The sequence below is a fragment of the Pogonomyrmex barbatus genome, unplaced genomic scaffold, assembly GCF_055798465.1.
Source record: "Pogonomyrmex barbatus isolate J1 unplaced genomic scaffold, ASM5579846v1 scaffold13, whole genome shotgun sequence".
Classification (NCBI taxonomy): domain Eukaryota; kingdom Metazoa; phylum Arthropoda; class Insecta; order Hymenoptera; family Formicidae; genus Pogonomyrmex; species Pogonomyrmex barbatus.
The window spans coordinates 2,716,258-2,729,173 of NW_028297109.1; the positions used below are offsets into that span (position 1 = coordinate 2,716,258).

Consider the following 12,916-nt stretch of genomic DNA (forward strand, 5'->3'; position numbering starts at 1 on the left):
TTCGGACGCGCCTTGGGCAAATATTTGAAATCAACGCGACGATGCGCGATTGTAATAATGGCGCCGGTATCGCGCGAAATATTGCGTGTAACATGTCGCCGTTAATAAGTCGAGTTTGCGGACCACGTGCGCGCGACGTGGTAAACGCAGCTGCTAAAAGTTGCGTCACGACGAGACCTCTTCGCACCTCTGTAACCTGTCGTGCGAATTAAATATTCGTCGTAACTCGAAATAGCGTAATGTACGAAGAAGCGAGCGCACGGTCGACATGTTATTTTCATCGCATTTGTATCGCTGTTAGAAATTATTAACGCTGCAACACGAGCGCGCTTTAATTATTTAATTAATTCCTTTCTTGATTTACGTTTGAAAAGTACCGACAACATTAAAGAAAGAATTAGTACTATATTTTAAATTTTGTCCGATGTAATTCTATATAATAAATAATTCTATATAATTCTATATTTAATTCTATATAATAAATAATAATTGAAATTGATATTAGTTATAATTCAGTATATAAGTTAAAATAAAATATATTATTTTTTAAAACATTAGTATCTTAAATTTTTTTAAATTTTAATATTAAGATTTACGAATTATTGCAATTTTCAATTTTGTGTATTATACAATTTTATATTACAAAAAGATAACATTAAATTGCTATATTTATCATTTAATATTGCCTCCATCAAATTTTTAAACCTGATCAAATTAATATCTTTAAAATCAATACAATATCTATATATATGTTAAAAGTACGTTACTTTAAAATCTTGAGTCTTCGCTTTAAATCTGTCTCTTTCTTATATCTAAAACATTCACATTCTGAAATAACCGTATATTTTTCTTTACGACGCTCGAAAAGTCTCTGCTCCTTCTAAAAATCTGCGCCGCCCTCTTTTCACAAGTTGCCAAGATGGGTTCGATGACTCTGCGTACATCAGCAGGAAAAAAACCTATATGAGAACCGCGGAGAACCGCGAAAAGAGAACTACGTTCACGCTCCATTTTCGTTATGATAACACCTTAATAGCACTAAGGATGAACGGATCGGTACGCTGATAGTGTCACAGAAGAAAGCTCACCTCGAAAAGCGGCGAAACCGTAGCCTCCAGCCTGAGTCCAAATCGAAGTTGCATTATAAAAAAAAAAAAAAAGAGAGAAAAAGAGAAACAGAAATATCGGACGAAAAGGGCAATGAAGCAATATTTTACTCTTTAAGTCCGGCTTTAGCTTTCCGTATGGTGTCTTTAGTCGTAGCTACGAATCGCTCGAAGACTATATTTCGCAAAATAGCAACAACGTTGGCCCCTTTCAGAACGACTTTCAAGAGTTGACTACAATGAAATAAAAAGGTCAAAGGTAAACTTTCTTTCTGCTTATACAGGCAAGAGAAAAGATAGAGGACATTTTATTTGTTTTATATTTTTTGTATATAGGGAAAAGAAGGTTAAGATGACGAAAAAAGTATTTAAAATGATAAATTTCTAATTTTTCTAAGTTAGTAACAAATAAAAGAATTTGATGCCTAACTTATTAATTTCACAACATAATATTTTATATTCGGACATTCTAATTCTATAAATAATGAAAATGGATAATATAATAAAAAATTTATTTTAAATGTACCTGTATGTATTTATACGTAATTTTTTGTGTTTGTTTATACGAATTGCGTCTAATTGTAATAATTGTATAATTGTATAATTATAATTGTAAATTGTACTTACATTTTCTTTAGTAAAAATATTTCTTTCTATTTATACTTTTTACTACATTAAAATATTATGATATTAAAGTAGTATGAAAAGTTCATTATAATAAATTTTTTTATCTATAAAAGCAAATTTACTTGTATTTAACTTGATTTTCTGTTAACTTTTTACATACCAAAAATAATATTATCCGCATATATAAATAAAATGACGATGATATGAAATTAACATATTTTCTCAAAATATAAATTTTCAAAAGTTCTAATTCATTTATCAAATTTTCAATTTTTATGAATTATTAAACAAAGTTTAGTGAATTTAAAAAATAAATTACTATTACGTCATCGTAGAAATTAAGAAAAAGTCATCAAAATTTAAAACCATCTTTTTATCTTTCTTTTTCCAACTTTATATTAATCTTCGATTACTTCGATGACGTAGAATAATAAAATTGAACTAAATGTTTTTCTAATAACGATTATATAAAATGTCAAAACCAGTAATTCTGAACGTAGACTCTTTTAGATTCCCGCGGATAGAGACATACTTTTTTTTTTTCCCCGGTCATAAGTTACAAAGAATCGTCCGCGTTTCCAACTTTGGACGTCATGATCGACGATGGCTGGTCGCGAATATCCTTCAGGCCTTTAAATGCAGGAACGATCTAAGAACGTAATAAAATCTTTGCGAAAATTTGTGCGAGGGCGGAATGATCGGTCGGACCATTCGAGGGAAAAAGTAGCTAGCGAGTAACAAGAAAAACGAAATTCCATTTCATCGCGGAAGGATCTCGGCCAAGAGGTGATCGCTTCTATCATCGTAACCTCGCAACATTGTGGAATCTTCGTAAGCGCAAGTTCACGATGCCGTCGTTAAATTGAATCACGGCCGTACGATTTCGTAAAACTCACTCTCGTTATGTACACGAATCGTCGTTGGCTGAATGCAAAACGTGTATTTCTTCACGATCGGCTAAGCAACGTCCATTCGAACGAGAATTCTTGCTCGAAGAAAAGGAAAATGCAGCTCGCAACCAAAATGGGAAGAAACAATAAAATTTATTCTTTGGTAGAATGAAAACTTTTCTTGACCTTCGCACTACTCACCGAGAATAAAGTTCTACATATGAAGTGCCGGAAGTTTGTTTTTCCGCTATTTTTATCTCACGTTTAAATATCACTGCTGCAAATGTGACGCTGGCATACGGGTATAAGTTGCATAATTAACAATCATAAAGAAGCTTTAGCTAAAGAACGGGAATTGCGTAAAGTGTATCCTTGACAGCGTAGGTAGGAAACACTTCCGCAGCTTCGATCATTTCTCTTTATATTGGGAGAGGTCGGATTGCGGGATACAATGCACAAAATCGGCGCTCGACTAAAAATAAATGGTTACGTAACAGCGTGCGGGGGGTATTTTCTGAAACAAAAGAAGATGTATGCGGGGTCAGTTTATCACGCTGGTCAACAATGGCGGTATCGGAGGATCCATTTTTCCACGGTAGTTGTACGTGCCGCTTAAAACGAAACGAAAATTGAAAAAAATACCCGCCGTTCATCGGCACCTAAGAAGTGCTCGAAACGAATGATAAAGTGCCCGAAAGTCGGAAAGCGGAACGAAAACTCCTACTTCAATTCTTCCAACATTTCGCGAGCCCTGCTTTACATAATTACACATTAGTCTATTAAAGTTCAATTTCGAAAACGGACCGTTTGAATTTAATATAGAGACGGATGGTAATCATTTTGTCGTAATTTATGTTCTAACATTTCGGCGACTAAACCGCAACGTGTTAAACCAGCATTTCCATTGCCGAATTGGAAACTTGTTTATTGCCGATCGATATCTTTCTGGACAGTTCAGAGAAGATCGTCAAGGGGAGGTTGATCCGTTTCCTCTTACGCTTTTCAACGACGGGCGAACAAAGATATATACGCTAGGAGGATGAGTTTTATTACATCGTTCTGGAGTTGTAATTCAATTCCGTGGCAGAATTCATGGCGGTACACACGAACTAAGCCAATTGCCTTGTCCGCTCGATAGAATCGAACGGTTCTAGTTGTCTGCAAGTTAAACTGGCACAACTGCTAACAATTCGTAATTCTAGTAAAAACAGAAATTCGAGAAACAACCTCCCCTCGCCAATCGATCTCTCTGAGACTGATCTCGAGATTTACTCTTTAAAAAAAAAAAAATATCGGGTTCCAGAGTTTTTCGATTTAACGACAATCAAAAATAAAGAGCTCTTCGCAAAACTGGAACAACCGGTGTAAAAATTTTACATAAAGAGATATCATATTCCATAAATTCAGGTATCGATAGATTGAGGATCACTTGAAATAAAAAATATATACGCGTAACAAAAATGCTAGTAAAATAGTTTTGCGAAATAAATGGTGTGACAGCTTACAATTTGTCGGTTTTATAACACCAGTATTTCCTACATCGCCGCCTCCATGACATCCGCGACTTCGAATCCTTGTCGAAGATTTCACACTAACACTATTTTTTTTCACCATGCGATCACGCCGACCCCGAATCGTCTGATCCTACTTTTCATGTCACGTTTATCTGTCTGGGATAATGTAATATCAAGATTCTCAATCTCATTCTTTTCGGAAAGTCCGTGTCTTTTTACTTTTTACCGATTCGACACCTTGTGACACTGAAATCCTTAAGCTTGAGCTTTTAAAAAAGTCCAGGCGAGTTCAAATACGATTGCTAAAAGTCTTGGCTTTTGTTTTATATTCACAAACGTTTATTCTATTAAAAAAAAAATTAAATTATTATTAAGTTATTACAATTCATGATTGTTTTAGCGAACATGCAAAGCTGGAATACAAAGAAGATTAGTACAATCTCTGCAAAAATAACATGCGATTTTAAAAAAACATTTTAATCCCTTTTATTTAAATTAAAAAATTGAAGGTGAATATCAACGTAATTCCTTTTAATTGTTCAAAAATAATCTGCTTTAACGCTACGAGGAAAATCTTTATCGTTACACTTGGTATTTTATTTTAAACTATCTAGTGCATCTAATGTTACATCCAAACGTAATGCGGGATTCTTTTTCCATCTTTTTTCCCCCCGTCATAAATTACGAACTTCGTCGCAAAGTCGCGTCCGACCTAATATTATAAATATTAAGGGCAATAGGCACAGAACAATGGGCGGGATCGGAAGTAAATGGACCACGAAGGGTGTGGCAAGAGGAAGCACATGGAACCAAGAGGTATGAAAGACGCGCTGTTCGCGACTGAACGTGACGCAGTTATTGGATGTTATTGCCAATACTCTCGTTCGACAACAGGTGCATGCGAAGAGAAAATGGTACGCTCGAAATTTATAGAGGTCAAAAAGACCGACTACCAATCACGATGCAATGCAATGGACCTATTATTAAAAAGAATAACTTCGTTTGTGGGCTTCGCAAAATCTCTTCGGCGATATCTTTCCTGTTGTGTCGTACGTTTCATTCGAAGTACATACAATGTGTATATACATGTATATATACATACACACACACACACACACACACACACGCGCGCAATTGTTTCATAATTAAACATTGAAAGTTAAATAATTTTAATCAATAAAAATTGTTTAAGAATGTTAGATAAGATGTTTGTCAATTAGTGTTAATAGCTGAGTTTTGTTATTTTATAATTATATATAAAATATATCTCATTTCGAAAATAAAAAGATTATAATAAATAATGTTTTTTTTATATATAAAATAATATTTCATTAATTTTTTTTGATGAAAATATTATATGATATCTATAGATTTTATATAAATAGCTTTAAAAATAAATTATGTAAATAGACTTTGTGCAGAAGTGTAATATTAAAATAAGAATCTTTCACAAAACGACATAATTATTCTAATATCTCAGTAAAATAATCTAATAGGTTTTCCGTACATTCTGGGAATAAACTGTTGCAACTATTTGGATCTTGTTGACCTGCGATTTCAGCAGCATGATATTCTTGATCGTAGGTATTCCTAAATGGCTCAGACGTAGTGGAAGGTCTGAAATATTTGTATAATAAAAATGACTAGATTTTTAAAACACGTTCCATTTCTCTATGCAAAGAATTATTATAAAATGTCACGTTTTGGAAAAATTCTGTTTCTGTTTGTTCTTCTAGAATTACTTCATTTAAATACTTCTACCCTAGAATTAGAAAAGTTTGTATATTAATTACTTTCAAATAATAAATTATTCATTTATTTATAAATTTCATATCAGTTTTATTTATAATATTAAAATATAGATATTTGATTTCAAATTTAATTTCAATTTATAATTAAAAATTACCCTTTATTGATTATCCTTTGATTTATCTTTTATTTCTTTAAGCTTTAGGAAAAATAGAAAGGATCTTGATTTAAATTAATTATTTGTTTAATTTGAAATTTAATCCGTTGTAACTGAACTTATTGATTTCTCTTTTTAGGCATTTATCGAAGTAAACATTTTAAGTAGAACTTCCAGACTTAAATTATTTCTATTGTAACTTTCCTTAGAAACAGATATTGTTTGTCACGCTATTGTTATTAAATAACTTTAATACCAAAGTTTCGAAGTTTGTAATTAATTGTAATTAATTGATTGTTACACTATTAGTAATCAACCAACTCTATAACAATCAGAAAATTAATTTTAATTTTTAAGTTAAGATTCCAAATATTTTCAAAATTAATCTTAAGATTACTTTTTTTTCTAACAATTCTTTAATTTAGATTTATACTGACTTTAACTTTAAAATTAAAATGTCCTAAATTGAAAATGTCCTAAGAAAAATTGTATCAGAATTTCACTTGAATGAAAATAGTTTAGGACATTATTTTGAAAATAAACTGAAAATGACTCTATAAAAATTTGTATTTGTATAAGTCCAGACACAGAAATTCTTCCAAGTAAAGAGTATCTATTCCTAATTAACAAACTGACAGTGAGTGTAAGAATTTCCAAAAAATCCAAAAAATTTCCGCATGCTAATTTATACTGAAATGGTCAGAACTACCGCGCACTACTTCTATTTTATTCCTACATTAAAATGCATTTTTTAAAAGGAAAAGATTTTTATCCGGGTATAATATAGTCGTTTTTTCGAACTGTTAGTAATTGCTATCGCCTGGTACCATCGACAATCGATAAATAATTAATATTCGCGTTATCGTGGTTGCAAACCACTTTGAATTTATTATTGGTTATTTCTTTCAATTAAAATATGAAATAATTATCTATACATGACAAAGAACAATATTACAAAAATTGATAGTATTGATAATAAAATGCATTATTGTATCACAAATTGTTCAGTAAAATAAGAAATTATTTTGCAATTGTTGTAATACATTGCAAATATCTTATCATTTAATTTAAAACGTACGATTATCTCATACGTTCTAAGTAAATGTCTTATGAGGTGCTCGCGTGTGCTTGAGCCTAGAAATACATTCGCATAATACGATCATATGCATGCAACGTAAACTATTCATATATCTAAGCCACGACAATGGTACCGGAAATGTAACAGTTCCTTAATCGCGAAGCTGTTCCGAGCTTGGCTAAAGATTACTCTAAGAGATTACTTGCCGAATTAATGCTTACGTGAGGAAAATATGGGCGAGTTGCGCAGTCAGAGTATGGCTCCGTCTAAAAGGCACCGCCGCGGCTTCGCAAATGGTTTTCAAAAGGCAGGCTTTCCCCGAGCGTATAGACTCAAAGGCCGACTCGAGAATTTCATAACCCTCCCATCTGGATATCAAAGCTGCCTCATCCAAAAAGAAATAATAATAGAAATACAGATGAAATGCACGCACAAAAGTAAATAATGCAAATAAAAGTAATATCATGATTATGTGTATTAAAAAAATAAAAGTGAAAAGTGTGATATTTGTATACTGCTGAACATTTACTTCAAACTTCAAAGTACTGCTACAATATTTACTTCAACTTACAAAGTAATAGATCTAATAAATTATTAATAAAATGCAGCATTATTATATAATAGCATTATTAAACAGCTCAAAGATAATTCACAAATGTTCTTTTTCTATAACAATCATTCTCTGAGATTAAAGTGTTTCTTTTTTTTTTTGTACAAAATGTAATATGAGTTTACGCTTAAATGTAATACCCCGTTTTTTAAACCGTTATTATATTCTCTTGCTGCATCGGTACCGGTTAATATCTCGGAAAATATTCTCAAAGACCATCAAGTATCTGAAGATCAAACGCCACAAGTCATTACGAGTCCGATACAGCGTAAGAAGAGGTACGACGAGAAAAAAAAAAATAAGGAAGGATTCAGGCTACGTTAGGTTGGATTAACGAGATCAAAGCGAATGGGAGAGAATTCTTCGATAAAGGAGCAGGATTAACGTCTATTGTACTACGGTGGTAGGCATACGGGTCACGCAACAAAAGTAGGCTTATTAACATGTAAAGGGAAAGGCTCCTCGCTTTATCCCGGTATTAAGCCTCGTTTTTCATTCCGCTCCTCGAGCCCCGAGTAGATTTCGAGGAGCGGAATTCCACTCGAGATCTTCTCGATGCATCTTATATAACGCTCTTGCATAATATCTCGCGTTTTCTCTTCGCCGTCTGATCACTTCGAATGCATCGACACGATGGCGCGTCTAAGAGGCAGACAGACGTAAAATAATAAATATGACTTTCCCTCGACTATTTTTTCGCGAAGATCTGGATAGTTCAAGTAAATTTTATTTTTCTCCCCGGAGTTAAATGTGTGTGTGTGTACCGCTGCATCTACGCCATCGAGATATCAATAGTTTCACTTCAAGCACTGTGATCAAGAGTTGTTTGAATGCAATTCGATGCAAGAGCGATGAATTCTTCTAATTCTCGGATATAAAGATACATATATGACATATACATATATGATAGTTTCCAAAATGTATTAATAATGTTTGTGTGTATAAAACATTCGATAATAATAACTTGACGTATGTTAAACTTTAACGCAAGAATTAAAATCTTTGATGACATTTTATAATAAAAATTTCTATAACAAATTTGAATTAATACATGCAAGATAATGCCTTGGATAATAATTTAAAATATCAATTTTATTATGAAAGTGAAAATGTGATGAGTGAGGAGACTCTTTAAACAAAAGGATTATCATAATAACTTCAATTAATTCAGCACGAATACAGAATTAATACGGGATAATACTAAAATGAATGATTTGAATAATAATTCAAGATTATTTTATTGCTGTTACAAAAGTTAAGCGAGAAACTCCTCTGAATGGAGGAGCTGTTATAATATAGCTTCAATTAATCTCACATCCCATACAAGCAAAGAACATGATACCTTTCGCATTTGGCGGAGAGGCGTCATTTCCAGCAGGCTCGACATGGCGGTTGATCGATCTGTCATAGCGGACGTATGGATCCGTCAAGTATGAAGCGTTATAGGGCAGGACGTAATTAAATTTCATCACGTAGCCGATAATCATGCTGACGTCAACTTCCATGGGTAAACCGAGGCCGAGGATTAACTAGAACGGTTTTCAAATATAGGAAGGTGTCATCGATCGTTTGCCACAACCAGAGATCGAATCATCCCCGTTCTCCCTCTCGTCCCGGCTTTCCGTCGGCCTCCAATGCCGGCAGCGATCGAGGTTCAACCGCACGAAATTAGATCGGAAAATGGATGTCCCGAAACTCTGTGATTCGAATAGGTCGGCGATATCGCGAATCCTCCATCAAAACGCGTCGCTCGCCGTCGAATCGTTGCACAAAACAACCCGAATAACACGATAACGGGCCGATTTTTATTTAATTTTTATTTAATTTTTAAGTCAACTTTGCTGGAGGCAAAGTCGAAACTAAATGAAAAATTACAGCATTTCTTTTAATACGCCACATTCAGCAATCCTGATTATTATTGATTGTAATTTAAGATATATTTTGTACAAATATAATATAATCTCAGTCAAGAAGAAGCAAAATATTAATTGTATATATTCAAAATATATGATTGTAAAATATAAATATTAAAAATAAAAAGGATAAAGCTAAATATTACTTTTTTATTTAGCAATATTCCAAAAAGATGATTACATCTATTTTTGTATTAAATGTGATTTAGAATAATTTTATATTTTTTTCATAATTCTTTTATTGTAAATAAAAATAGGTAGTGTAATACATCCTTAATAATCTTGTTGAAGTATTGATATAACCGCGATTTTTCATACGATCTCGTTTGTTTTATTGAAAACAAAGATATGGAAGATATTGAAAAATATCTTGGAAATATCTACGAACTCGTATATACCTGAACTTTTGTCGGTGCAAAGTCTCTAGGCGGCGGATACACCAGGTATCTCTTATCACGCGCCAACCTGCCGCTACTTTGAGATAAAGCGGTGACATAAATATCATGAAGACAGATACATAGGATGGCTAGCGAAAACTCACGAGGGATTCGCATTCTTAAACACTCGGGACTGGCGATTTGGCGCCGCTCGATAGAACGGCCGTAGAACGGCCGAACGCGCTAATTATCGCAATTAATAGCGCTGGTTAGTCGGCCACCGCGAGTTAAGCGGATAATGAACGCTTTGACTTTGCAAAGTTCACGCGCGATAACACGTATGGATACCATTTTGATATAATATATATTGATTAACAGCTTAAGAGCTGTTTAGAGGAAGAGAAGAGACCCAAAAATTGAAATTATATCGATTTAAAAGCTCTTAAATAGTTCTTAATTTTAGAGATAAATTCAATATTCTTATTTTAAGTGGAGACTGAGTAAACGTCTCCTCTCTCGTTTAAAAAATCGAATTTCAATTTACAGGAAACCTCAAAATTTTTAATTTGCACAATTCGAAAGCTCAAAATGGCTTATAATTTTGAGTTGTACCTTTTTTTCTTTCCGCAAGGTGGAGATGCACAAAGGTCTTCTAAAATATATCGTAAAAATCATATAATCAAAAATAATAATATTCCGTTTTTCTAATGAAAACTTTTGTTTTGTTTTTTTCATTTGCCAATCAATTTAAGAGATCAATTGAAAGACCGAATTGTGCACCAAATATTGCCAGATCAGTGTTTGGCAGCAACACGAATTGTCGATGCTAAATGCAATGCTTGAAGGAGCTAACATTTTGAACAATGCCTACATTGAGGAAGTGACAACTTAAAGAAATAAGTGTGAATGAATAAGTGATAAATACAAAAATGACGTACGTTTTGTCTTTTCTTGCGATTTTCAAAACGCAGCAAAAACGAGCACATCTCTAAAGGATTTTTTTTCTTAGTTTATCGATTCTCTATACGCTCCCGACGTTTTGACATTTAAATTCGGGACACCCTATATAAATACGAATTCGAGCATCGTGGCGTCATCTCGTCGCGGTCATTTGACGTGGCAGTTAATCTCGTAATTAATCTCAGTAACGTAATAGCTTTGAAAGGGTTTTGAATACTGACAACTCAATAAATTTGCACAAACAGCTCATTCAGATGCGGATTCTCACGATTTAAATGAGATCGATGAGAAATGCAACGCGGCAGAAAATCTTCTTATGGATTTGAAGAACTGATATTAATAAGATTAGAGCGCGCGCGAAAGTTTTGTTATAATTAATTCTGTTGTATGAATAGAAATGCATTATTCATCCTGATCAAAGAGCAATGAATTAAAAATACGATGATATTTGTGAAAAAAATTTCTAAGTATTTGGAAGTGAGCATCACTATATATACTTGATACATTGAATATATTTCTAATAATAAAATTAATAAATTAATATTTTTTTATTTATTTATTTTTTTCTAACAATCTATGAAATTTATCTGATTTAATTCATCTCTGATTTTTTACAAATCTAATGACAGTTCCAATTATTTAAAATTAAAATATTTTTTATTCATTTATCAATAAAACGTAAATTTATCAATAAAACGTTAAAAAATTTATTAATATCAAATATAAGTAGCAACTATCATAATTCAAAGAATTTACAAATGTTTATATATGTTATATATGTTTCAAGTATGACTAATTTTTATAATATTAATTTTACTAAATTAATGTTTTATAAATTTAATTCATTTTTCTTTATGTTTTCTAATTAATTGAAAGTATTTAAACACTAGCGATTTAAATAACGCATACGCATTAAGTTTAGATTCTTTAAATTATCTTCAAGTTATCAATTCAATTATCTTCAATTATCATTCAATTATCTTCAATTATCTTCAATTTTTTAATATCCGATATTAAATTATTATTATAAATCCTAAATTAAAATTCTATTAAAGCGAATGTGAATCACTTGATTCACATTCGCTTCAATAGAATGTGAATCACTTGATTCACATTCGCTTCAATAGAATTTTAATTTAGGATTTATTATAATAATTTAATGTCGGATATTAAAAAATTACAAAATTAAGGAAAAAAACATTCTAAAAATTAATCCATAAAATCCATAAATGTAACGCAATATTTCTGGAGTAATTTCAATATAACTTTTGTTAATAATTTATATAAAGGAATAAAATTGCAACAAAAATGAGATGATTTTCTTTTAATAATATCTAACGAGAACACACAAATGCTAGAAAAGTGATACAGAAAATAATTTGAAAATAAAAGTGCCTGTGTCATAAATTCTTGCACAGAAATGTATTAATATCAAATTACATAATATGTAATATGACGTATATTATGCGACGTTAGAATTTATGCTCGACGCAGGTATCTTCCTACGATTATATGAGAGACATGTTTGGATATAAATTTCTGTCGATGGATAGATATTGAAAAATGTTCAAGATTAAAGTTGAGAGAGAGAGAGAGAGAAAGAGAGAGAGAAAGAGAGAGAGAAAGAGAGAGAGAAAGAGAGAGAGAGAAAGAGAGAGAGAGATTGTGAAAAGCCCGCTATTTAAAAAGCTGCGCTCGTCGACCTACTTTTTGAAGTATCCTTTCGCCACGCCCCGCGAGGGATCGGGTCGACGATCTATCGTTCTATCGTTAATATCGAAGCGATTAGTAATAACAAGTGACCGACAACACTCCTTCGCCGTTTTTCGCTCGATATTAAAAATGTTCGTTATCGATAATACGGTCTTCGCATTGCCCGGCCTGACATAAAGTGCGCAAGCAAACGGGTGAAAGAAACGGGCGAATGAAAGTGGT

At 32.4% G+C, this 12,916-nt stretch overlaps 1 protein-coding gene across 1 annotated transcript; it reads right to left on the reverse strand.

Annotated features, from left to right (window-relative positions):
- Positions 1-58: 58 nt before the first annotated feature.
- LOC105429827 (uncharacterized) lies at positions 59-11,588 on the reverse strand. Its single transcript, XM_011643024.3, has 4 exons — positions 10,043-11,588; positions 9,074-9,260; positions 7,343-7,502; positions 59-5,754 (listed from the first exon to the last, which is right to left on the reverse strand). Exons 1-4 carry the CDS (start codon positions 10,196-10,198, stop codon positions 5,601-5,603), a joined length of 657 nt encoding a protein of 218 aa, XP_011641326.2. The 5' UTR covers positions 10,199-11,588; the 3' UTR covers positions 59-5,600.
- Positions 11,589-12,916: the final 1,328 nt, after the last annotated feature.

Coding starts and splice junctions, on each gene's coding strand:
- LOC105429827 (XM_011643024.3), bottom strand. CDS start 10,198: ATGCGAATCCCTCGTGAGTTTTCGCTAGCCATCCTATGTATCTGTCTT. Junction 7,503..9,073: donor CTCTCCGCCAAATGCGAAAG/GTATCATGTTCT, acceptor TGGATGAGGCAG/CTTTGATATCCAGATGGGAG. Junction 5,755..7,342: donor CTCGCCCATATTTTCCTCAC/GTAAGCATTAAT, acceptor CAAATATTTCAG/ACCTTCCACTACGTCTGAGC.